This window comes from Crotalus tigris, unplaced genomic scaffold (assembly GCF_016545835.1).
Source record: "Crotalus tigris isolate CLP2741 ecotype Arizona unplaced genomic scaffold, ASM1654583v1 scf7180000019070.2622420, whole genome shotgun sequence".
Lineage (NCBI taxonomy): Eukaryota > Metazoa > Chordata > Lepidosauria > Squamata > Viperidae > Crotalus > Crotalus tigris.
The window spans coordinates 1652936-1679224 of record NW_024097360.1 but is presented as its reverse complement, the minus strand read 5'-3'; the positions used below and the strand labels follow the sequence as shown (position 1 = coordinate 1679224).

At 38.0% G+C, this 26289-nt stretch overlaps 2 protein-coding genes across 3 annotated transcripts in view; both read right to left on the bottom strand.

The window, feature by feature from the left end:
- HAO1 (hydroxyacid oxidase 1) overlaps window positions 1-7677 on the bottom strand; it is a 44444-nt gene extending 36767 nt beyond the window's left edge. The window contains exons 1-2 of one of the 2 annotated variants that reach the window (XM_039359454.1): window positions 5947-6068; window positions 3623-3685 (exon numbers count right to left, since the gene is read on the bottom strand). Coding sequence is in view for 1 of the 2 variants with exons in the window: in XM_039359453.1 (XP_039215387.1) it covers window positions 5947-6083 (137 nt within the window). In the remaining variant the exon portion in view is untranslated. Of the gene's footprint in view, window positions 1-3622; window positions 3686-5946 lie in introns of both variants that reach the window. The other variant, XM_039359453.1, reaches the window with a different exon arrangement.
- Window positions 7678-9788: 2111 nt separating this feature from the next.
- Window positions 9789-22999, bottom strand: TMX4 (thioredoxin related transmembrane protein 4). The gene is made up of 8 exons (XM_039359444.1): window positions 22740-22999; window positions 18475-18590; window positions 16698-16743; window positions 15348-15476; window positions 14652-14697; window positions 13432-13533; window positions 12253-12310; window positions 9789-11256 (listed from the first exon to the last, which is right to left on the bottom strand). The coding sequence occupies exons 1-8, from the start codon at window positions 22955-22957 to the stop codon at window positions 10994-10996; spliced, it is 978 nt and encodes a 325-aa protein (XP_039215378.1). The 5' UTR covers window positions 22958-22999; the 3' UTR covers window positions 9789-10993.
- Window positions 23000-26289: the final 3290 nt, after the last annotated feature.

Sequence of the window (26289 nt, the reverse complement as noted above, 5' to 3'; positions counted from 1 at the left end):
TAATTAACAGAAAAAAACATCTGTTTAACCTAATAATTCTTTATCATATGCTTTCAGCACCCATCATCACCACTACCATCTCCCACATTTTAACAAATCTCGGTAGCTTTCAGCTCCAGGAAGCAACAATATTGCTTACTATGATTAATGTTGTTAAACAAGCTGTTTTGAGGGCCTCCTTTTTGTCAGTGAAGAACATCCTATTTTCTAAAGACCTTTAGAAAGTCAAAAATACAATCTATCAGAACTCATTATCTGATCATTTTCGCTCACTCCCAATTTAACATGCTGAAATAAGATGTTTTAAATTGATTTTCTTGTATGTCAAAATGCCATCAGCACCATGACCTCATTAAAAAAAAAATCAATTTTCAAATAGTGAAGCTGGCTGAAAGAAACTTGGAATCTATTAAAAATAGAAGATGGCATCTTTTTTTAGTTCCCCCCAAACTACTTTGGACTTTAAAAGACCCTGATAATCGCAAATTACTTGTTTAGGAGACTTCAAAACATTATATTATTAAGCTTTAAAAAAAATACTTGCATTGAGCAAACTCCCATGTGTGTTGTTTTTGTTGTTAAAGATAATATGCAGTTGTAAGAAGTTGTTTATTGCAGTTTGACTAAGACACTTGATTTTCAAAATCTACACAAGCTTTTCTCTGCATTATTAAGGGGTTCATTTATTTTATTCTAATACTTCCTCCCTCCCTATTAACATTTTTTAGAATTTCTGTAGACATTGCTTGGTTGTAAAAAGCACAGAAATAATAATCCAGTAATACCCTGCTTTTAATCTTTCTGTCTGAATTGAAAGATAAATATAAGTCAGTTTTATCTCTATAATATGCTCCCAGCTGCATCTTCCATAATTTTTTTTCTTGAACTTGAATGGAAAAATATAAAATATACTGTCAACAACAGAATGAGACACCATTCCAAAATTCAAGATCATAACCTGTTGATGTGCCCAAATCTGCCCATCACAGTAAGGTCTTGTTATATGGAAACATTAAGAAATTTTGTGTCTCAGTGACTAAATTTAAGTTGTATGAATAGAACAGAACAAAACAGAACAGAATAGAATAGACAGACTTGGAAGGGACTTTGGAGATCTTCTAGTCTGACCCCCCTCTCAAGTAGGAGACTTTGTACCATTCCAATCTCTTCTTAAAATGGCTGTCCAATATTGCCCACAAAGTGAGACCACACTTCCCAAAGTAATTTTGCTCCTTTGTGGAATAGCTCTTACTGTTAAAACTTTTTTTCCTCATGTCCAAGTGAAATCTGCTTACTTTCTGCCTGTTCTTTCTTGTCTTCTCTTGTGGAACCAATCTCCTTAGTTATTACACCCACCTTCCATTTCCTATATATCTTTCTTTTAACTCTTAGGTTAATCAAAAGCTCCTAGGGCAGTGATGGCAAACCTTTTAGAGACCGAGTGCCCAAAAACTGGCCCCGCCCCTGCTCTGCCCCCACCCTGCCCCCACCCCGCCTGCCTGCAGGGCCACTCACCGTCTCCAGGGCCCACCGCAGATCGCCCAGCAGCGCCACGGCAGCCACGCCCTCTGCCCATGCCCTGCAGCATCAACTGTGCACAATGGGGCATGAGGGCAGAGTCTTGTCTACGCTGTCTGGCTGCCATGTCCTTGGCTGCACTGCTCCGTGTGGACCATGCTCGGGGGTGACTCTCCAGGGGGCTGCTGGTGAGGAGGGGGTTGTGGGGGAGGCAAGGCTGGGGCAACAGCACATGTGCCCACAGAGAGAGCTCCGATTGCCGCCTCTGGCACCCCTGCCATAGGTTCGCCACCAGTGTCCTAGGGTATAGAGAGTTCTTTCTTTCTCACTGGTACAGATTGTGATTGTATTTCTAGAGTCTTATTTTTCAGAAATCCCCAATCCCCAAACTCTTTTTGACCTGAGGATTTCTTCTGAGACCCTGCCTAACATTCCTCCAGTCCAAGTTAGCTGTTTTGAAATCTAATGTACATATAGAAGTATCCTAATTTATTTTTCTGTAGAATCCTGAACTTCAAGATAATGGGGTTACTTTGTCCTAAAGTTCCCACTACTCAGCCAGCTTCCCTTTGTTGGTTAGAATCCAATGTAGGAGGGTCCATCCATTGTGCATTTCACTTCTTCATGGACAATACAAAAGTGGTTTGTCCTTGCTTTTTTCTAGGATTTGATTGACCAGTCTGGTGTACAGTTCTTGAATTTAAAGAATGAGAGCATCTTTCCCTAAAGTTTTGCTTTAACTAATATTGATCAAGGTTAGCCTACTTTGAAAAAATGATAAAGGCAATTAAAATATATGTTGAACAAGAGAGGATTTTTTTTTGCTTAGTGGACATGTAAAAAAAACTAAAAAAAAATGTATTCAAATATGTACATTAACTCAGAAAATTTTAAACATTAATATACAGCTGAAGCCAGAGATGTTTCTTTTGAGATTAACAAAAAGTTGGGGAAAAATTGTTATATATGAAAATAGTAGCAAAACTTTTATATACACAATAGTGAAAAGATCTGACATTACCCACAGTAGAAAAGTAGATGAAAATGATGAGCTTGTTGAGACGGCTAAATTGAAAGCCTTGATTAGAGAAAAGGCAACTGATTAATTCTGATCAGAAAACCTTTTGGACTTTTGACATGAAACTGAAAAAAAAATGAAATTATGATATGTGGGTTTGATGATCAGAAAAAATAATAGATAGAAAAAAATTATAACCATGGAGTAAGAGGTCAATTTAAATTTATAATTGCTGGAAAAGAAAATCAGAACTCATTTCTTTATATTTCTTTCCCTCTTTTCTATACTTTTGGCTTCATTCTTTACTTTTTCTCTTTTTCTCATCTTATTAGTATTCGTTAGTTTTTATCTTTCATGCTTAACATGTAATAAAGTTATCATAAAAATGATTAAACTGAAAAAGTTATTGAAAATCAAATTATTTTTGCCCAGTTACAGATGAATTGCAAGTTTTGTCTTTGACCCTTTTTAAGACTTTTCAAGAAGCAAAACTAATGATTGACATGCACAATTTCAATAGAGAATAAAGAAAAGCTCTCGTATTCTGTATTCAGCTTATTTTATTCAAGACAAAATTAATGTTATAAAACTGTTTAATTACATATATAATTATGCTCAGCATTTTTACTTTTATTAAGCATAAATAATTATAAATACATATAAATGGACATAGAAGCAACATGCATTAAGTATGCCAATAACCTATTTTATTTGTGTTAGCTCACTTAGCATCTCAATCATACTATTTTAGGAAATGCAAGGTGCTATTATTTTGGCCCACTTATTCCTTCTTAGAACTTTCAACTAAATGGCCAAGAAATGCCATCCCAGTACAGCTCTGATATATATTTTGGGCACTGCTTTAAGAAAGTACTATCAGTTAAACTGATATGAGCACTATAACTCTCCCAATTTCAACCTAATCACTGAAATGAGAATGAAAGTAAATAATAACCTGGAATTCTGTGTCTTTATCTAAGAATTTGTACAGAACTACTTAACTACCAGTAATTTTCTGAATACCGAACTGAAATAGGAACTGAATTTTCTAATGGAGCACTAACAATTGTGGACAGGAATTGTTACCATGAGTCAGAAGAGACCTCTTTGGAAGAGGTATTTCAGAAGGCACTGCCATCTACACATGACCTGAAAAGAGTCAAGATTACGGAGGAGAGTTTCAACAAATTTATTTTGGATCTAACCCAGAGCAAAAATGTATACTCTTGCCATCTTTGTGACCACCAGATCTACATCTGCAGATCCAGCATTGCAACATTTGCCTTCAGATTACAGCTAATTAGAAGCAAAATTCTTAATAACCCTCAGATGGTATATCTTGGTACTCAGCTGCTTTGAAACTCATTGAACTTGGTACTCAATGCATCTTGATGCAAAACTGTTGTCCTGGTACTCGACACACAACCTAGAACATGACGATGTCAGCTGCCTTGTGACTCACTACATTATTCCTTAAGGGGAAAAAATTGTTTGGTACTCATTTTGGCACTCATCGCACCTCCCGGAATCAATTAACGATGAGTACTGAGGTAGCACTGTGTATCTTTTTTCTACATGCATGTTGACATTCTAAAAACTCCAGAAACTATATAAAGGTGGGATTTAGCTTGCAAAAGTGATTGATTCTTTATCAAGTCCATCCTTGAGGGTGAAGGTTCATTCTACGAGCTTGTGAGTTGGTTTCCAAACATTTCGTTACCAGGCTAGGTAACATCTTCAGTGGAGTTTAGGGGATGTCTGTGTCAGCGTTCTTCTGTTTATAAGGACAGTAGATCTTGTGATGGGTGGGCAGTGTGGGCAGTAGGTCTTGTGATGGGTCAGGTGTGGGTGTGTCAAATGAGGGTCTTCTAATGGGTCTTATGATGTGAGTCAGGTGTGAGTCCTCAGCGAATCTTGTGATGGGTCTGTGATGGGGAGGTTACATCAGGTGAGGGTCATTGGGAGATGCTGGTTGGGGGGGTTGCGTGGGTTGGTTGAGGATGAGTGCTGTCTCTGCTTGACTGTGAAGTTGATTTGGATTCTGAAGGGTTCATAGGTTGGTTGTAGGTCAATGTGTCTGTTGATGGAATTGTTTGTGGCGTGCGAGGCTTCGATGAACTCACAAGTGTGACGGGTGACAGCGTGGCCGATTTTTGTGATGCTCCAATCGAACTGATACTGCTTGAAACACCCACAGCTGACTCATCACAGAAACTACTGCCCACACAAAGCCCTTATAAACAGAACACTGACACCGACATCCCTTAAACTCCACTGAAGATGTTACCTAGCCTGGTAATGAAACATGCGGAAACAAACCCACAAGCTTGGAGAACAAATCTTCACTGTCATCCTACACCTGAGATACAGATATTCGCCACTATTGCAAGTCCATCCTTCTGCATCTGGCTGAGCAATTTGTAGTTGAAAGGGTATGAGAGCCTTGATGCTTTTTGTGACTCTTGACTTTATCTAAACATGATAGCTGAGTAACAATAGTTTGGAAATGAAAAAAATGTGACATTTGGCTAAATTAGGCATTACAATAAATAAAACATTTCCCACTAGCCCAGGATCATGCACATATTGCACGACTTTACCCACATTCATATTCTCCTTGGTCATCCTTGTTTTACCAATAATTTTCCATTATACTTACCTGTTTTATCAAGAACACAAGTAAAAATATTGTATAATTTCTCAGTCCCCCACCAACTGAAAAAAATGCCACTTTCCAATCCTCTAATACAACGACTCCCAACCTTTTCCATACTCCACACCCCTAGAACACTTGATATATTCTCGCACCCCTTACAAATATTCGAAATAATGGCAATGAATTATGCATATACACTATAATTTTAAAAACCCAAGTTTTCGCATCCCTTGGAAAAGTGTCTCGTCACCCCAGGGGGTGAGAGCACCCCAGGTTGGGAACCCCTGCTCTAATACAACAACAAATCTAAAATATTTTTCCCTAAATTAGTAATTGAACATTTGATATAAGGATTGGGTAGTTATCAGAGATTTATGATTACCTGATGTTCATATTATGAAGTATTTTTGCTAAACAAGCACTTGAACACACATTATTTTGTTAGATATAACAGCAATGTGTTAGTCATAGGGCTGCTTTCTGAGCACAATGTAATTTTTTTACCCCGAGATCAAAGACTCTTCCAATTCCAGGGTAATGACTTGCAAAACTGTAATATTTCATATGAAAATTGAATTCTGTTTCATGATATCCCTTGATATCCAGAGTTGAAAGATGAATGCTCAAATTATACATGACCAATTTACTTTTAGTATAATCTATTCCCATCGTGAATGTACTTCAAGTACTGTACTTTCATTTCTACTTTAATTAAATTACAACCTATTAAATACAAATATGAATTGTTAATTACCTTGAAAATGCAGCTACATTTTCAGCTAAGGTTTGCTGATCATCAGCCCCAGACTTATAGTAATCGTACACAGACTTTTGAAGAAATTTCTTAGCAAACTTTTCAAAATCAGCAATGCAAATTGGTCTTTCAGACATGATGTAGATCACTCTGTTTTGTCTTTAAATCATTTAGTTCTGCTAGTTTTCAACTTGTTAATCATTAAACAAAAGCAAAGTTCAGAACACTCTTTTTAAGCAACCCAAATAATAAATTTCCAGATTATTCTTTTGGACTTTGACATTCACTAAATTAAGATGTCCCTATGGTGTACCAGAGAAGGAAATACAGAACGAAGTAATATATCTATATAGTGAATATTCAATAGTGGCATAATCCACTCTAGACAAATTACAACAGCCCACTCCAATCTCTTCCCCTCTTTTTACTCCTGTATTTGTTGTATTTTTTCTTTTTGTCAAAGCATTTTTCCTTCGCTTTCCCAACGATACCATCACTATTGTTTCTGTTTTGCTCTTTTTAATTAAAAAAGGAATACAAATAAATAAAAAGAGCAAATCCAATCTGCATCAAAAGAGTTAGCAATGATTGTTGGAGGTGACCATAGCTAGGCCCTTTAAGGTGACCTAGATACAACATTTTTCCAGCCCAGAAAAAAACAGTAACTATGGCACTCAATCAAATGATTAGAGGTGCTCCAGATTAGAGTTGGGGATACTGTCGATCAGCTAGTGGACAGCAATGGTGGCAACACAGAGAACCTTAAATTCAGAGATTTATGCTTCTGGTTGCCATGGGTGAGTGCCAAGGAGCAAAACTGGCCCAGTAGCAGAGCTGGAGATTGGCTTCTGCCCTGCACCTGCCATGGAGTCTGTCACTCTGAGCAGAAGCCATTTTGTCTTTTACAAATGGTATTGACTGCAAAAGAAATGTATCCATTCGTGCCACCTTTTGGCAGCATGTGCCCAAGGACTCTTCTGCACAGCACTGAATGAGAAATGAAAGGATTTTCAATCAGTATTTGGAGCCAACTGATGAGATCACCTAGATTTCCTCTGGATGTTACTGTATGTGGAGGAGGGACTGTAATTTCTGGGTTGATCCAGCCAGTGGTGAGCACCTATTTTGCCCCTCATAACCCCATATGAGAGTGGGAGAGGGGGTTTGGGAGTGTGGTGTGGATGTGTGATGGGAATGCAGCTGACTGGCAGATCACTGCATGCTACATCAGAAGCAATTCACAGGAACTGGCTAACCAGAGAGGGAGAAAGATTGTTAATTTAGGATTGGATGGAGGCCTTTATCAATGGGATGGATGGTACAGGTCAGGGAGACTTGGCCTTTTGGGAAGAGAAGGAGCAGACAACAGTATCTTGGACAAGAGATATGGCAGGGCTAGCTGGTCCTGGGGAAGACGATTTCAGTGTCTCCAGTTGATTCAAGGCTATTTCCTTATGTCTGGTTATCAGACCTTGGCTTCCAACTACTGCTATTGAATGCCAGGTTGACCAATAATTAAACTTCTCTTGTTCGTGACTTGGCATATATAACAGAAATTAGGTTGGGTGTCCCTATTAAATCAGTCAGTCATGAGGGCTGAATGGACCCTACTTGGTTCCAAAGGAAATTGGGGATTAATCCTGAGAGTCTAGTACATGGTGATTAAGGCCTCGATCAATGCCCGGAATGAGCAGGTGACAATGGCTTTGAACTGGAACATTCCTGTGCGACCTCTCCTTGATCCTTCTAAGCCCCCCCCCCCCCGGCTTTCAGAGGATATCTGAGAACTGAAGCAACAGTTGAGATAAAGCAGGGCTTTTTAACCAGTGGTACGGGTACCACCTATGGTATATTGGCACCTGGCACCTGGTACACGAGCATCCTAGAAAAGTGGTAGCGGGGGAGGGGAATGAGCTGAACAGGTGACAGCACCACACAAGCCTGAGTGAGAGATGGCTGGAGCTGCAGGGCTGTCAGGGCTCAGTGGAAGCACCAGGATCAGCGCCAGGCTTCAGCTGGAGCTCGGCGCTGATCCTGGCGCTTCTGTTGAGCCCAGAAGCGCTGATCAGCTGGAATGTTGCAGCATCCCCGGAGTCTTGTGATTTACATTCAGATGCTTGGCAACTGATTCATATTTATGACGGTCACTGTGTCCCAGGGTCATGTGAAGTGACCAAAACCTGCTGCAGCCACCCAGCAGACGGGAATAAAAACCCAACACCCCCTCACCCCACCCCCGCTGCCAATCCTCAACAGAAATGCTCACAACAATGGAAACCTCAGACAGGAGGAAGAGCGCCACCGAGTGGGCAGGCAGTTGTCTTGCTCGGCTGTGCCTTGGGGGGGCACTTTGAACAGTCACTAAGCAAAATGTTGTAAGTCAAGGACTACCAGTACTTTATCACTTTTTTCCTTTTTTTTTTTTGGGTCATCAAGTTTTTGACACCTTGCTAGGCAACTGGTGGTACTCGGATATTGCCATATCCTAAAAGTGGTACAATGGGTGAAAAGGTTGAAAAGCCCTGAGATAGAGTACTGGGGAGGAAGATGAGGAGTGAATGTGATTATGAATTCTAAACACCTTAAATAAACAAACATCAAGTGAACACAGAAATATATAATCAAGTTTATAGTTAATAAAGCAGCATTTTAACGTAAATGTTTTACATAAAAATCATGTCAAACTAAACCAAAAACTGAGCAAGTGTTCGTTTAAAGTAACAATTTTGAAACACGAATGGCAATTTTGCTTTTTAAAATTTAATGTAAAATAGTGACATCTGAGCAAAGTAGTTTACTTGCCAAATATTAACTCTTTTAAGAGTCTTAAAATGAATTAGTTTACTTGCTGCTTTTGAAAGATAAGCATCTATACATTCAAATTTATGGATGAGTAGAGGCTATAGTGACTACTGTTTCAAATCATTTCACTTTTTTCTGTGTTAAAAAAAACCCTCAAATTTAATAAATTCCTTGGGAATGCTTTGTAGTCATCTTTGTTATAAGCCAGCTTAAACGTGGTTTGTATATCCATGTAGATATCAAGACATCAACTCTCTAACCAAGAATGAACTGAAATCTTATGAACTAAGGTCTTAGTACTTTTACTTTGTAAAAAAAATTGAAAGACAATAAGGAAGACTGTCAAAATAAGGAAGACTGTCATACTGAGTCCAGAGTATTTAACTCTCAATTCTTTTTACTTAAAAATAAACCGTACTGAATTTAGTTCCAGGGACACATGTTTAGGACACAACAATTGTGGACCAGTTTCTCAAACCAACACTGAACCCAAATCTTTTATGTCATGGGTGTCAAACTCGATCGCGTCACATGACATATCCTGACATATTGTGACGGTTTTTGCCTTTGATGCATCCGGCCCACAGGCTGCCAGTTTGACACCCCTGTTTTACATTATCACATTACTAAGGTTTCAGAGGTTTAAGAATCAAATCAAATAACTGGCTAGCAACTTATCTTTTTGATGCTTTTAACAGCATGACAAAAATGCTGGTAAATGCAGATGCTGAACTGTCAGTTTAACTGTGCTACATTAAGATTCTCAAGCATGTATTTTTTTTTATAAGTATTACCACAGCAGATTAGGTATGTACACTTAAATATTTATTTGCTTCTAAATGCTTCTTCCCCCCAAGCACTTAAAATCTATTTGTCCTGTAATATTAACAAAGTGCAATGGATAGTTTTACTAAAACTTGTTTAAAAAGGTCTTTTACTAAGCAAATTATATAGATGTTAGGAGTCATTTTAGTGCAATAAAAAATTAATGTTCTAATCAACAGAGGACACAACTGACAAATATTATGACAGCATGCGCATAAAGCAAATATAGTGCTTTATTTTTACTGCTTTCGTCTGAGCCTATCATTTCTTAGGCTTAAAATATTTCTCAACTTGAAAGTTGAATAGCATGTTCAGCAATGATCCTGACATTCATTTTAATTCTCCAGATACCATTGAAAATAATTGTCTCTAAAACAAAGGGAAATAACACTGTTCTGAGTTGCTTCTTTTATAAACCTATTTCATCATAACACATTCAACACTTGCATAACCTTACAAGGGAATACTGATACTTATATTATCACTTTACATATTTACATTACATAGAACTTTGACAACTATGGGACTGAATAAATACTCCAATTATTGAGGACAAATTAACAGGCAATTTATGCATCCAGACTTTCTGTTTACATTAAGAAATTTGCAATGACATTTTTTCAGTCTTCTCCTGCATTGTCGAATGAATTGGAATACATAAAGGAACTAACGTTATATCAAAGCAGTGTTGATCCAAAGAAACCTAAATATGGCCAACAAATCAGATACCGTGATATTTACCTAACAGATTAATATTGGGACAATGGATATGAAACTGAGTGTTGTAAGAAAGCCACATCCATGCTTAAAAATCTCTTCCTAGCTTTCAAGAAAGTATGCTGAAAGTAAAACTTTGCAGCTTGTAAACTATATTGTAAACATAGCTCTTGTTATACTATGATCTCCCCTGAAATACACAACATATCACAGCTCTGAAGCCTGTAGGAAGTGCCTTAGGTAATTGGAGCCAAAGACCTCTGAAAGCTATAAACTGAGTTATCTGTTCAAGCATATCAAACAGTAAAACCTTATTACTGTCTTAAGCTGCCGTCAGTCCTCTGGATTTTTGTCTTCAATTATACATTTTGGAATTAACTTGTACCAGCAAGCCCCCAAAAATCTTTTCTTGCAACACTGACAATTTGCAGTTGTATAGAACGACCACTTCATACAGTTTATGGTATGGCTGATGCAATAAAACTTCTTACCTATTCTTGAACTCAACATGGTTGTTTGATTGTCATGTCTCTGATTTCAACATTGCTCATATTTTTACATTCAAAATATTGACCCTAAAAATAAAAACAGTTGCTTTCTAGCAGTCAGCCCAGATTTAGCTGCAATAGCTTGTAAGTCAAATATTTGGCTTCAGCTGCCATCTTCTTTGGTCCACTTAAAAGTATACATTCTGTTACTTTCACTATAGTTCAGGGTCCATCTGATTTTTACGTTGTCTTAAGGATGTCTCCTCTAACTTGTCAGACTCAAAAGGCTCTAAATCATTTTCTCCCTCACATCCTTCAACTGCTGAATCATCTGAGGAATTTGGCTGAGACTCATCTTCTCCCTCTTCTTCATCTTCACTGTCAACAGACAAACCCTTTTCTGGAATTTTGTCCCCCGCTGAAAGCTCCAACGTTTGCTGTTGTTCTTCTATTTTATTCTCATCAGGATCTACGGAATCTGATGTAAAAGAATTGAGGAAAGAAGAGCTAGTATTTTTTTGTACATATGGAATATTTTGTTAAGCTACAAAGTGCCAGTTTTCAGATCTAGCCCTTGTGATTCATTTCCCTAAACCTCTTACCTCTGTGTTGAACTTCTTACAGACTATAATGTCTGGATATATACAAGTTAGGCCAAAACAAATTCATTACGATTCAGCATGGTGTCTGAACCCAGTGATTAGGTTTATTTATCAGAGTTGAAATTAAGGGAATACTCAAAATAGGCCATTATTCACAGCGGCATATTTCCATACTATCTGAAAATGTGTTCTACTTCCATGTAGAGTGCATTGGACTATTGCAAAGTGCTTTGTATGGGGTTGCCCCTGTTGGTAAGCTGCAGGTGGTCCAGAATGTAGTAACATGGGCACTAGTTGGTGCATCTTGGTGTGCCCATGCAACACCACTGCTGCATGAGCGGCCTTGGTCCTTAGCAACTAGTAGGCTTCCAGATGCAATTCAAGGTACTGGTTGTCACCTTAAAGCCCTACGTTGCATGAGGCCAGATTACTTGTGGTACCGCTTATTCCCAATGGTTTCCACTCTCCTACTAAACTGACAAGCTGGGCATGCTCCAGGTCCCCTCAGTAAAAATGTTGCCGGGTGGGGGTCTTGGAAGCATGTCTTCTCTGTCATGGTGCCTGTCTTATGGAACAGCCTCCTATTGGAGACATAGATGGCCCTGGCCCAGTTGGCTTGCAGGAAAACAGTGAAGACCCGGCTTTACCTGTGCCAAGACGTTGATGGACCTGGCAATGTGTGATTAGTAGATGAATGCAAATGTTATCAGGACCTCAGTGTAGCTTATTGCTTGTTTTAAAGGGGCTCTTTTACTGTACTATATTTTTTTTTCTGTTTGCTGTCAAGTTCTTTCTAGGAAACTATATATTTGTTTAAACAAGCAAACATTGTAAGCACTAGCATTACCCTTCATTATACTGTATGTACATACCAAAACTTTCTTCTTTGGACTTAGCTGGACACAAGCAGTCCATAAGCAAAACAAGTATCTGAAGGAAAGAAAGAAAAAAGTACAAAACTAACCTAGGGAATTTCAAATAGCCCAACATTACTGAAGTTTGAGTGGTTTGTAATTATGGTGCACTTCAATGCAAAATATCCATGTTTTTTTTTTTACCAATGAAGGTCATGAGCTATGCTAAAGAAGGCCATAGATCAAAACCCTCTCTAAATGCTTTTTTTTTTAAACAATCTCTAATTTCTAAATCAAATAAACCAGGACGTTTCAGAATCCTTAACCAGGTTCTGATCTATTGCTCTCTCTAGCAATATATAGAAGTTCTAGACTATAATTTTTCTAGTGATATTTCTGCTTTGTGTTTTAATTGGTGGTGTCTAACTACAGCAACAAAATACACCAGTGATTATATAATACAAAAGAAGCTACATATACTGTAATGATCAAAAGAAAACAAATTTAAAAGGTAAAACTAATACAAAAACATATTTGATATCAATACAGGTTAATCTAAACCTCAATTTCTGCTTATACTTAAACCATAGAAACATGCTGCTCCATCTTTTCACTTTTAGAACATAAGGACATTTCAAAAATAGATTAAATAATTTATAATAAATCTATTCCTTGCTATCAGGAAGATAAAGTTTCCTTCAGTTTATATAAGATTATCCTCTTTGCTATATCTCAAGTTTAATGTGCCAAAATTCATCATAAAATTAAAATTAAAGATTAAACATTACATCTTTGACAGCAATGTTTCTTTTCAAAAATTTATTAACATATGCGATACTAATTTCTCTTGAGCATTATAATTCAAGATAGCACAAACCAGGATCACTTAGATGATAAAAAGTAAACCACAAGAGAACATTGATCAATAGTATGAAACACAGTTGTCTACCATTCTCTTGAGATCAAGAGCACCGGAAAAAATAGAGGTTCTTGATTACTATTTTCTCTGACACCATAGAAAGATTTGATCTACCATTAATTTTTTCCCCACAATTCTCCAATTCAGTAGGAATACCAATGTCTTCTTGATCTACAATCAACTCCTGAGATGATACCATTTGCTGTTGTTATCAATACATTATTATTATTCCCATTTTTGTACATTCTGATTTAAGAGTATAAAAACTGTTTTCTTACCAAAGCCAAGATAAGACCAATCAGAAGGGTGGCTAATATGAAGATGGCATAAGAAACCCAAATATGAATTCCAAGAGTGCCAGTAAAATAATTGTGGATTTGCTGCAACAGAAACATAACTTGAATTGAAACTGCCATTATCTATCAGTTATTGTTTGGAATGATATTTGAGCAATATATCTTCAAATCCTCATACATTCTCAAAATGTAATTACAGAAGCATACAGTTTTGTTCCATTTTTACTTTAAGAGGTTTGAATCAATTTCACATAAATCATTTGCAAAATCAATATCTTTCATAAAACTATCACTGGCTATTTCTTCTGTGGGTATTAGGTAGTGACAGCTGGGATGTGTACTTATGCTCAGATTTAAGGTGTTTTGTTTTTTACTACAGATTACTATGTTTTTCCATTTTTTAAACATTAATTTTCAGATGAGGTATGCCCCAGAGGTTTTAAGTTACCAACAAATGTTGATGGAACTAATTCCATTTATTGAACAAAATATTTTTATGTCTACTCTAATTGCTCACAAGACACAGTTCACACTCATCAATATAGAATGATATTATTTTGATTTTAAAGCTTAGGTACTTACATAAAAACACAGGATCTGTACATACATAAAGCCAGTAGATATTGTGAGCCTAATCAGAGTAACTGAGAGTCTTGCTGTGCTGATTTATTGTTCTGTTTAACATTCCAACTGTTGGTTTCCCAAGGTTTATAAGTAGTATTAATATTAGAACTTTTATTTCTAAATACAACTAATACCATTGTCTAAATAAATACAGGTAAACAGCAACTGTGTATTTTCTTCTGTGTGTTTAAGACTCCCAATAATTTATTTAGCATCTTCTAAATGGAAATTTATGGATTATATACTTAATTTAAAAAACTGTTTATAAATCTTTATTGGAGTTGTTACCCATATGGCAGAATATGGAATGTTGATATGCAACCATGTTGAAATCTTGCATCCCATCATGAGATTTACAAAATTTCAATTATTTATCATAATTTGAACCAAGGTTTTAGAAGTAGAAACTTTTTCCATGGATAGGTTTGATCAGCATTAATATTGATATTCTATATTCTTTCCATACTGTATAAGCAACACAAGCTATATGATTATTGGGGAATATGACAGACCTTTTAAAAACACAGATCAAGTATAAAGTTGTTCTGCTTTATATAAGACACATATTGCTTACTTACCCTGATCCATCCAGATAAATGGAAGAGTCCTGCCATTCCATACATCCTAATAAGAATCAATATAAACATGATCACTAAAAAATAATTAAAGTTTGAAAAAGTGCGTTCCCATTTGTTCTAGGACTACTATTCTATTATTTCTCATGTTATTTGATCAAGAGACACAATAATTTAACCATGGAAATAAAAGGAAAGAGGTAGTGTTTCTCTAACCAACCTTTACAATAGTTACAGAATGTATTAGTAAAACCAAATTATCAAATTTTATCATACTGTTTCATGCCGATTTATACAGAAAATCTTTATCATAATGAATATACTTCACACAAGATCTAATAGAAATCTTCACTAAGCTGTACTCTACAGGTGCCCTCTAAATACTGCAACAACTTTACATATATTCCATATATTATCATCACAACCAATTATCACCTTCTGTGGTTTTTATTCCCTAAAAATATGGACCTACAGCTCAAAATTGAATGCAAAGTAATTACCTTCCTATAATCCTGAAAGCACTGGACAATTTCTACCAGTAGATGGTAGAGCTGAATGAAACATAGACTACCACAATAAGTCACCCTGAAAGTTAAAAAGTGCCAACAATATTCAACTGGGAATTGCTATTTTCAGCTAAGGCTGCATTTAACCTAGGATAAAATTCCAATCTGGGACATGATATTGCAATATAATTACATTAGAGATGAGGGAGACTTCCATCCTGCCACAGGTTCTACACTTTCCCATTTCCTCTCCAGGATATAACTCTCAAGATCCTCCAATGTCCTCGAGCCGCGATATCTGCGAAAAGCTCCATCCTTTGCACTGAAAACAGATTGAAGTATAGTTTTATGCTATTGAATCTAAAATCTTGTTACTCTCCAATATACAAGAGCAGCAAACGTGCAAATTAACAAGTTTTACACAGAACCAGATCCTTCTTATACTATTTTTTTCCACTTCCTTAAGGATATTATTCCACTTGGGGAATTGGAAGGCAGGGGTGAAAGGAGATGAAAATAAGCAAGAGAAGAAAGGAATAAAGGAGATGTATTCAGGGGAAAACAAGAAAAAGTTCCTTTTATTCTTATTACAATTCAATCATCTAATTACTTGTTTGGGGTAGCTATCGTAGCAAGTTTCTTCTGGGCCAAAAATCTAACTAGTATTTTCCAAAGGATATTGGAGTATATAAACCCAGGAACAGCCTTAATTTACTATGCTGCCCATTTTTTCTAATTAATCAAAGTAATCTGATTAATAAAACCCACAGGATCTGATTGCAGGGAGAGATATTGAAGCAACGCACAGTGAATTCCATTGTGGTTTGTTTATGACAAATTGCTAGTGCCTCACATTACTACCTTATTTTCCAGTCACAGCAGGCTCACATTATCCATATTAAGGACAGCAGGAAATTCCCTGTTTAGATCATAATTTTCTTCTGAAACTGAAACATCTTGCTTTCTACTGGGGGTAATCCTATCTAGTTTTCCATAAACACCATGTGTCCAATATGGCAACTATGGAAAACTTTCTCATCTCCTATTACTGTCTCTATTCATTTGACTCTTTAATTGCAAAAAATAAAAGTATCTGAACTTTTAAAAAATGGGAAGCTGGCATACTCCAAAACACTAATCTCTAGCATCATCTTCACTTCCTAGAATGCAGTTGGGTATTAAATGGCTTGTATAAACTTATAAAGCAGCATTCTGGTCACAATATATTTTGTAACTGCTTAGATCCACCAAAAGAATTATTCTACAAATAGGCAAGACCCCCACATTCCAACAACTATTTTTTTTTTACAATGCTTACAACATGTTTCCAATACTCCACTCATCAAAATAAAAAGATTGGGGCTCCCAAGATAACTTTTTTTGAAGTTTCCTCTGCTTTCCCAGATTGCAATGGACGATATAGATGGGCGATTTTTTCCTTAGCTTCCATCATATATTTTACTCTGCCACACACACAAAAGGAAACATTTTGAATTACAATTGTAAAACAACTATTTTCAGAGTAATTAAAATACAAACTTACTGGTAAATAGTGGGAAGAGTAGTGACTAAGAAACGGCCACTTACACCTGAGGAGAACAGATACTTGTTTTAAATAGTACTTATGATCTTGCTTCTTACACATAATCATCACCTAACAAAGACTTTATAATTAAGAGCTCATTTTCATATTCTACACGTTTTGTGAGAGTGCGCAACCTTCCATGGCTTCACATGAATAATAAGAACCCATTTGGTCTCTTTTAGATCCCCTTAACCACTACTGATACAAATGTGAATTATAACTAAAGGGGTCAGGCACTGAAGGAAAGCGAGAGAAAGAGAGAAGAGTCCCAAATACTGGCAGAAAAGAATTTGTCTTAGCACATTTCAGAAATATTCAAGGGCAATTTTAAAATATCCATGAGCAAATTTTGGCCAAGCACACAAGCTTTTAGCTCACAGATAGTCCAGAAGTATCTTGGGAAAAGAATACATTTTCTGACTTAAGTCATGCCAAATAAAAACTTTTTTTTTACTGGTACCGGTGATTCTTCCCTCTCAAAAATTGTTTTGAGACAGGTAATGCATAAATCAGCATAGACCCTACAATAGGGTTAATATGGTTTTTAAAATAAGTTCCAGTAAGGCCATGGCGAAGATGAAGATGTTCCTGAAGAAACAGGACATTACAGCTGAAATCCTTGGCCAGATATGGGACCCAAACTGGCAAAATCACTCTAGAGAAAGGAGAGCTCTTGAGATAGTCCACATGGACTCTACACAACTGCTCCTCGTGAGTAGATGGCAGGAACCAGTATTTTTGAGGTCTGCTTGTGAGCCGAGTGACTAGAGGTCGACGGATTACAACTACATTCATAGTTGTAATATAACCTTTAAGGACTCAAAGTTCAACCATTCCTTGTTTCTTAATCACTTTGGAATTGATTTTTAAATTCTTTTTTTTTTACATTACAAACCTCTGGAACAGCAAGTTTTTATGGACTTCACTGGGTGAGCTTCTTCTACTTATTACAAAAGACGTTATAAGTACATTTTAAGAGATTTTTTTTAAAAAAGAAATCGAGGCCATTCCGAAAATGGTGCTTGCTTCTGGGATGGAGCTACACAGTATAGGAATACTAAGGGGCAGAGCAGCCTGGCCCTCCTTTCCCAATGTGAGCTTGAGCTCTGCGTATCGACAAAAGGTGGGGAGGAGAGTGTGAGACATAGTGGGGTGGGAAGCAGGCCAAAAGCCCACAGGAACTCAAGGTTAACTCTCACTTAATGACCCTCACCCCTGATCTCCCGTTAAGCAGATCACAGGGTGCCTCAGGGAATGGGAGAGGCCTTGGGATGCCTGAGCCAGGCGTTCCTGGGCCTGCATTAGGCCTCCCAGGGCCTCACTCACCTGAAGCATCCCATGCTCCATTTAACGGGAGAGCAGTGATAGGGGTTGTTAAGTGAGGCAATATTGTGGATGCCTCACTTAATGACATCATGACTTGCGACCATAATGATCAGGTTCCATTACGGGGAGTCGATGACTATCTTACACAATAGTCCTAATTTCCAAAGCAGCTTTAGTCACTATGTCATCATCCAAATCCACTGGACTATATGCCTACAAAGCTGATTATCCCCAGTGAGCATGGGTGCTGACTGCACTGCTCTGGGATCATATCAGACATCTAGCAGAGGTTGGGGAAGATTAATCTAAATTTGGGCTAATAACATTAAGACTTAATATTCTGTTCCCATTTAAAAAAAAAGCAATTACTTACATTGATTTTTGTTCTTAGTGATTATTCATTACTTACCTGGTTCTTGAGTGACATCAACCTTGCCCACACTGAGTTCAAGTTCCTTGCTATTTCTTGCAAAAGTTTCCCACGCTAATTCCATTTGCTGACAGACAGGACACCACGGGGCATAGCTAAGGAAAGTGACAATACGATATAAGCATGAGCTGATTTCATTATCTGCTTAGGTGGTTTCCAATTTATCAAAAACAATTGACAACAGTTAACAGAAAAAAGAAAAGGGCAAAATATTTTGAATTCAAAATTGTCCAGAATCTTTTGCTTTGAATTCTAAACAGGCTGTTCTGACTATACCAGAACTTTTCTACGTATTTCTAAGGAATCTGAGCACAAAACATATCCTTTATGATCTTAGAATACTTTCAAGTTCAGAGAAAGTTGGAACAATAATTTCAAACTTACAAGATAGTTTCAACTCCTGATGTTTTTCATTTTAAGAATTCTGCAATGCAACCTGGATTTCATCTTTTTCTACCATAATACTGCATCAAAAAGAAGTGAGAACGCCAATACTACACTCCCACAATCATTCTGTTCTCCAAATTCACCCAACAGACATGCCAAGCAATGCTATTTTTTTTTCAACATTCAGTCAATGTCAAAAATCTAATTGGCTCAATCTCACAGATCATCGACACAGCAATGACTGAAGTAAAACCAATGAAACTTTTGTCCAACCTCTACAATATGCTAATACAGCACCTACACTGCTATAGGCCAAATTATATACAGGCAGTTCTCGACTTAAAACCACTATTGGGAACAAAACTTTTATTGCTAAGCTCATTGTGTCCATTAAAGGAATCTTGCTTCTTGGAACACCCCTCCCTCCCCAGGAAGATCATGAATGGTCATCATGTGACCTGTGGTTCTTTAACCATCATTAATTACATGCCATTTACAAAGAACCTGATTTTGGATCATGTGACCCCGGGGATGCTGTGATGGTCATAAGTGCAAGGACTGGTTATAACTTACTTTTTTCAATGCTGACTTCCAACAGTTGTTAAGTGAATGGTGTTAAGTCAAGAATTACCTGTAGGGCATGCAAAATGTTTCAACCTCAAAATAATTGTCTTGAATTGGAAACAAGCTATTTCAACCTTCCTAAAAGTGGTCTGACACCAATCCAACCAGTTTATAAACTTGGAGCATTTTAGGGTGGTCACAACATTTCTAACAAGACTAGTACAGCTGCTTTGAAATCTAACAGAATGTTTGAAGTTCAAAATATTTTGATGTAGCGGTACATCCTGGATCTTATAATTCATTTATTCAATAGTATATATGATCACAGTATTCATCAATGATCTTATATAGCTATTTGAAGGAGATACTCTTTCTAAAGGAGACGTTTGCAGGGTTAGGCATGCTGACTGAAAAACTCAGTGCACAACATGAGTAGTCCCAAGAGCACAGCTATGCTCTTTAACAGCAAAGTTCAAGCACAATTAAAAAACTGAACAACTCAATAGTATCACAGCATAATATCCTAATTAGTACAGCAAACGCTCTTAAAATTCTTACAAAAAATATAGTATTTAACACCAGCCAATCTCTTGCAGTCACCTTCTATAATGTAATCTTTCAGGAATGAAAACAAACTTTCTAGGCAGCAAACATTCTTAATATATTACTTCATTAACATTTATTCTGGCCAAGAAGGAACCAACCAAAGGGGAACATATGCTGCAGAAAATGCATGTTTACAGTTATTCTGCAAGAAATGTATTTGCAGGAAGGAGAACCACCTTCACAATCGATACAATGTTTCTTATGTAAGGATTTTATACTGTTGCATATCAAGTAAGGACATCATGCAATGTTCAGTCCTAAAACAAGTCATTTAGTGTATTCTGTTTCACAGAACATTCTGTGACAGAACATTTTTCAAAACCCTCCTGGAGATGTTTAACTGCTAATTTTCTGCTAAAACACATAGGACTTCCTAAATTATAAAGTATATAATCTAATTCTGACAGCTAGTTTTATGATATTTTAGCAGCATTTTCAAATCTCTAACTCACTTAATTTCCAATATGCTGCAGTTCCACAAAAAATGTTAAGGCCAGAAGCCATCAAAAGATTGCCTATTCATGATATATTATAGTGCATTCAATAGTTCTATATTTCATTTCACAAATCTATATCTCATTCATATGATATCCTGAACCAGGTCAGTGAAACCCTGCAGTAGTCTATGCATTTGTGTTAAGAGAAAAAAAAACAGACATAAACAAGCTTCATTGCGGGACAACTTAGGACAGTGTTTCTCAACCTTGACAATTTTAAGGCATGTGGACTTCAACTCCCAGAATTCCACAGCCAGCTGATTTAGGATTTCATCCATACCCGAAAGAAAGGGCTAAGCTAAGGTGAACATACTTTCTCTTTCAGGGGTATTTCTCTTTTGCTTTATATCCATGGTATTCAAATTGTGAACCAAAGCATCTCTTGGTTTCTTCATTTATTTAGCAATGGATCACCGGTCAGTTACACTGATCGGAATCTGACTGTTGTTTGAGGAGGGTGTCTTTTATATTATAGGTCTAAAATAAGAGCTATTCTTTTATATGCACATCTGACAAAGCATATAATTTGTGTACACAAATAAAAATAACTGTACCAAACATAAAAAAGGCTGACAGTTGCTACTTAATAATCTGTACATATTTTTCAAAATGAGTGTTCAGTATATGAGTGAGTGGGTAGGAAGCAAATTGTTTTCCTGCTTCTAAAAGAAGCTATGTCTCACTCAAGTTCATGGATCTAATATGGAAAATGCCCTTGGCTGTTATCTCATGACCATACATGTGCAGCCATTCTGTATTTTCCAAGGTAGTAGAACGGCTGTGAACGTACATGCTTGTAGATAGCTATGTATGTACTTGCCTTCTGAAGCACCCTTGTAAACCTGGAAATAAAACATGTCTGCTTTAATGATTAAAAAGGAAATGCTTTATGCGCACAGTCACTTTTCAAGCATCCCACAGAAAAAAGTTACCAAAAAAGCAACAGAAGTATTAGAATACTATATTTTGCTGTTTCCGAATTACACTGGTATGACATATTGAATCTAATTTGGGGCTGCCACAACAGCAATTCTTCATGTGCATTTGGTCACCATTATAATAGCTACTGTATTCATGGACTGTAAAGCTAATCACTTATCCTGAACTGCGTGTCTTCTTTTTCTTTCACCATGTCCTTCCCAAGAATATCTATGACAGTAGACATTCATGCAATACACTAAACAAATCACTAAATTAGTTTGTGAGTTCAGTTTGTTGTGCAAATTCAGTCATTGTCTTCAAACATTTTGAGAATTAGGCCATTACATTATGCCATAATATTGTTTGGGAACAGCCCTTTACATATCGACAGCAATTAATTAGCAGGATTTTTAGCATGTTGCAGCAGGTGTTGTTTAGCATTAAAGACCAAATACCATCTTGCAATGCAGTTGTATGTCTATGGAGATTCTCAGTCATCCTGGTCATAGTTATCCCAAATGTCCTTTTCCACCAGGCAACTGAACTTTGTTTTTCTTTGAAGACATTTCGCTTCTCACCCAAAAAGCTTCTTCAGCTCAGAGCTGAAGAAGCTTTTTAGATGAGAAGTGAAACGTCTTCAAAGAAAAACAAGAAAGTTGAAAAAGCACCTTTGGGATGACTTGCAATGTAGCATAACTACTGCAAGGCCACTCAAGTTTTTTGAATAAACTACAACTGAACCAAACAGTATGGCCAGAAGCCTGAAATTCTTTAACTTGACCTATTAATATATTGAGCAGACACTGGATTGGGAAAAACTGGATTTAATCAAAGCCCATCGGAAAAGACTTAAACCATAAAAGCTTTGTAAAAAAAAAAACGAAACAAAAAAAACCTGATTACTTTAATCATTTACTTTATTACTAAAAAGCCAATTCCCCAAAATTAAGACGGATGAACTAGGTTTATGAATGGCATCTGATTTAGGCGCGCAGGACCACGCCAAACACGCTAGAAGGGGTTCTCCACATTTGTGGACCGAAGTCAACGCCCCAAAATTATCGCCACGCCAGCTATCCGGACTTTCAGCCAGAGCACTGTACGCTGCCCTGCCTGCAAACGTGTAAGCCAAACTGGCTGGGAATGATGGTGGCTGTAGTCCACCCTCCCTCTGGCGGCCTAAGAGAGAAAAGGTTGGCAGGCTCTTCTGCCTGCATCCCCTTTCCAAAGTTTGCGCGCGCCCTACCCGACCCAGCTTGGTTGACTCACAATTCCACCATCCACTGGCCCTGCAGCAGGAGGCTCCAGTTGGACCCGCTCAGCTCCACCACGCGGCTCCCCATCGCTTCCGGCTCCGGCTGCAGGGAAGCCGCAACCGTAAGGATGGACGCCAGGCCGGCAGCTCCCCATAGCATCACTAACAGCGGAGTTATCCCCTCCTTTCTCCAGCGGTTGCAGCAGCGCCTTGGAAAGACGGCCGCCGCCATCTTGAGCAACTAGGAAATTAAACCGCCGCCACCAAGCCGAATTAAGAAACCGAGAGTGGCGGGGCGGCCCGACGGCCACCTTTGCTTCCGGTTCAATGCGAACGGCTTCCACCATGTGCGGGGTAGAAGAAGCGGTGGGAATGAGCATTAGGAACGTATTGCAAGGCAATCCAAACAGTCTCAGCGCAATGCGCGGGTTTTGGAAGGCAGTGTGATCGCCTTTGGTTCTGGCTGTACGTTAGTACTATGCATACTTTAAAATATAAAACATCTTTCTCAGGACCAATAGTTGTATTTAAAAATTATTGAAATAATGCTTTTTTTAAAAGAAGTAATGTAAGGCAAGACAGTCATGACTGATAACATGATATAAACGCTAGATTAAAATCTGATTGATTTGCTTCTGGGCAAACCCCATGGATTAATTTATGCAACTAAACTGGTTAAATAGCTGGATGAATGTCGGGAGTGAAATAGGAAAAGGTGACTGGGAAGATCTGCTTGGATTCCTGGAAGTGAATCCTGCGGTTCCATAGGGTCGAGACTGACAAAGAGACTGACAAAAAGGCACAAATTTTTTGATGAGTTATAATGAGAGACCTTGGTTGGATATTTTGCGAAGTCATGGGTTGCTTAATCAAGGCTTGGCGTTTGGATTCACACTCTGAACTGAGTCATATATTAAACCACAGCAGCTGGTCTCATGCCTTCAGCCAGCCAAATTCAAAGAAAGGTTGGGACGTTTTTTAGGGAACCTCCCGCAAACAAAGCATAATTTCAGTTTATGGAAATGTTGTGGAAACCAAACATTAGAGACAACTAATGCGAAGAAGCCAGAATGCAGTGAGAATCGAAGAGCAATTGTTTATGATTATTACATACCACCAAAAGAATCCTCATTTTTGTCCTCTGTCTAGCAAACATAATCTTACAGTCAAATATTGTCCAGGTTTTGGATTGTTTTCACAACAATAGTTGGGTTGGAGGTTAAGCAAGTTTGCATTTGACATCCAAGTGCTGCCTTAAGGCGGGTGAACTCCCATCCTTCGCTCCAGCCAGGGACATGAAAGGAGCCCCCAACTGGGCATCCCTTGGGCAATTGTGATGTCACCGGCTAATCCTTTCAACATGGAAGTGCCTCAGTGCTTCTGACACGTGTGATGTGGCAATGGCTGGATTTAAATACCATATTAAAGTAAAAAGAAGCAATCAGTTGTGCATAATCCATGAATAGGTCCTAAGTTCCTTTGGTATTGAGATTCAATTTCAGTTAGAGAATGCTCTTAGGCCCCTTACAACAGTCCATCAGATAGAAATTCAGTTGACAGGAAGCATATTGGATTTCTGTTTGTCACAGATCTTTGAAAGCACAGCCACATTGTTTTTCTTTTGTTTTTCTTCTGTATTTTTCAACCAGATTGGCCTAAACCAGTGGTGGCGAACCTATGGCACGGGTGCCAGAAGTGGCACTCAGAGCCCTCTCTGTGGGCACGTGCGCCATCGCCCCAGTCCTAGGCCTTCAGCAGGGTTTTATAAAACCTTTTCGCTTTAGACCTCCGCCACCGTGTGCAAAAAAATAAAAAGGTTCAATTAGTCAATTTCAACTTCTCGCTGGAAAAAAGAAGATCTTGCAAAGTTGGAATTGATTGATTGAACTTTTTAGTCCCGCCCAGTCTGCTGTTACCACTGCGGCCACGCCCACCCAATGGGCCACGCCCACCCGGCACTCGATGATGCATAAGTGGGTTTTGGGTTGCAAGTTGGGCACTCAGTCTCTAAAAGGTTCGCCATCACTGGCTTAAACTGAAGTAATGGTAAAACCAACCTCAGTTTGTGATGTTTTCATGGATGCATCCACACCTTTTCCTTGATTTTCCACCCTCTGCTTTCAAGATTTATGTTTGATTTTTCTGATCTTATCAGTTTTCCTTGGGATTTGTGCATGCAAGTACTAACAATAACTGGCCTTTCTTAGCTTGGGTTCACCTAACCTACCCCATTTGGGCCTAGCATGTTGGACAAAAAAAAAATCTCCAGAGCCCAGCCAGGATAAAAGGCCATCTTGCCCAGAGGCTTTTCAAAGACCTGGAAAGAAAAGGGAGCCTTTGAGTACATATGCATTGAATTTTGTGTTGACAATAACTGCTGGACTGGGTGTTACATCAATTGCAAATGTGTTCCAGACTTCATTTAGGGTTCTGTTGAAACTAGTACCAGTGTAGCGGGTGAACTTTTGCTGCTTTGAAGCCAGACATAAAATGCAGTTAGAGCGTCCAAGAAGCAATTATGGAATATTTTCTAACCAAAGAAAAATGTTTTTTTGTACCCTGGAGACATTCCCCATAGAGTCACAGTTCTGTTGAATAATTTCAGCATTTACTTACTGTTCAGCTTCCATGTTAGCCCAATACTACATCTGGAAAGGACAGAAAAATGAAGATTGCAACTCAGTTGGCTGCAAAGAATAGCAGTGTTGTCTAAAGTGACTCTGGAGATTAAGGAGCCATTTATAACAATAAGGTTTAAATTCAAATTTGGGTAATACTTGAATAAGAGACCATCCGGGAAAAAAAAAACAGAGCTGTAGGCTAGATTCAGAATCTGGAAGACATCCAGGAGAATGTAGTAATGAAACATGGCTGTATTTTTGTCAAGAAAAGCATGCAAAAATAGACTCATAATTAACAGGAGTCCAGTGTATGCCTTGTGGAAGTCAAAGTTCAGGTCAGACTTAAAACTCCTTTGGACCCTCATCACAAATTCCTTCTTCCAGAGAAAAAGGTAAATGTTTTAAAGAAGAGCGATGGCAGACAGAAGCCAGCCAGGCTTCTTTTTCTTTTAGAGGAAAAGGACCCAGTGACATCTCCATCCTCCCGATCTGTGGAAGATTAGTGGATACCCTTCACTTGGAATCAGGTGATCGGCCAGCTTCTTTCAGCAGATCAACTGAAGAGGCCCAGGGCAGGCAGTCTGGAACAAGTTGCCCTATTTTCCACCAGCCAGAGAGCTTTTTTCAGTGCCCTCCTTGAAACCAGAAGGCCTCTCCTGCCAGAGACAGATAATAGTCCCACACTGCTTTTTAAAAGATGTTCCGTTCATTTTGAATGTAACTAATAATCTCTAAAAGGGTTAATCACACCAGAGCTGAAAAGGAATAGCTCTGTCTTTATTCTGTGATGATTGTAAGAGGTAGGAGCCAGAACTGGTTGAACTGGCCGGATTCACATTTCAGTAGCATGTGCATTACTTTGGCCCCTCCATATCCTCCCATTAACTGTTGGGTACAGTCAAAGCAGACCTTAGCACAAAAGAACCCACACATTTTGCAGCAG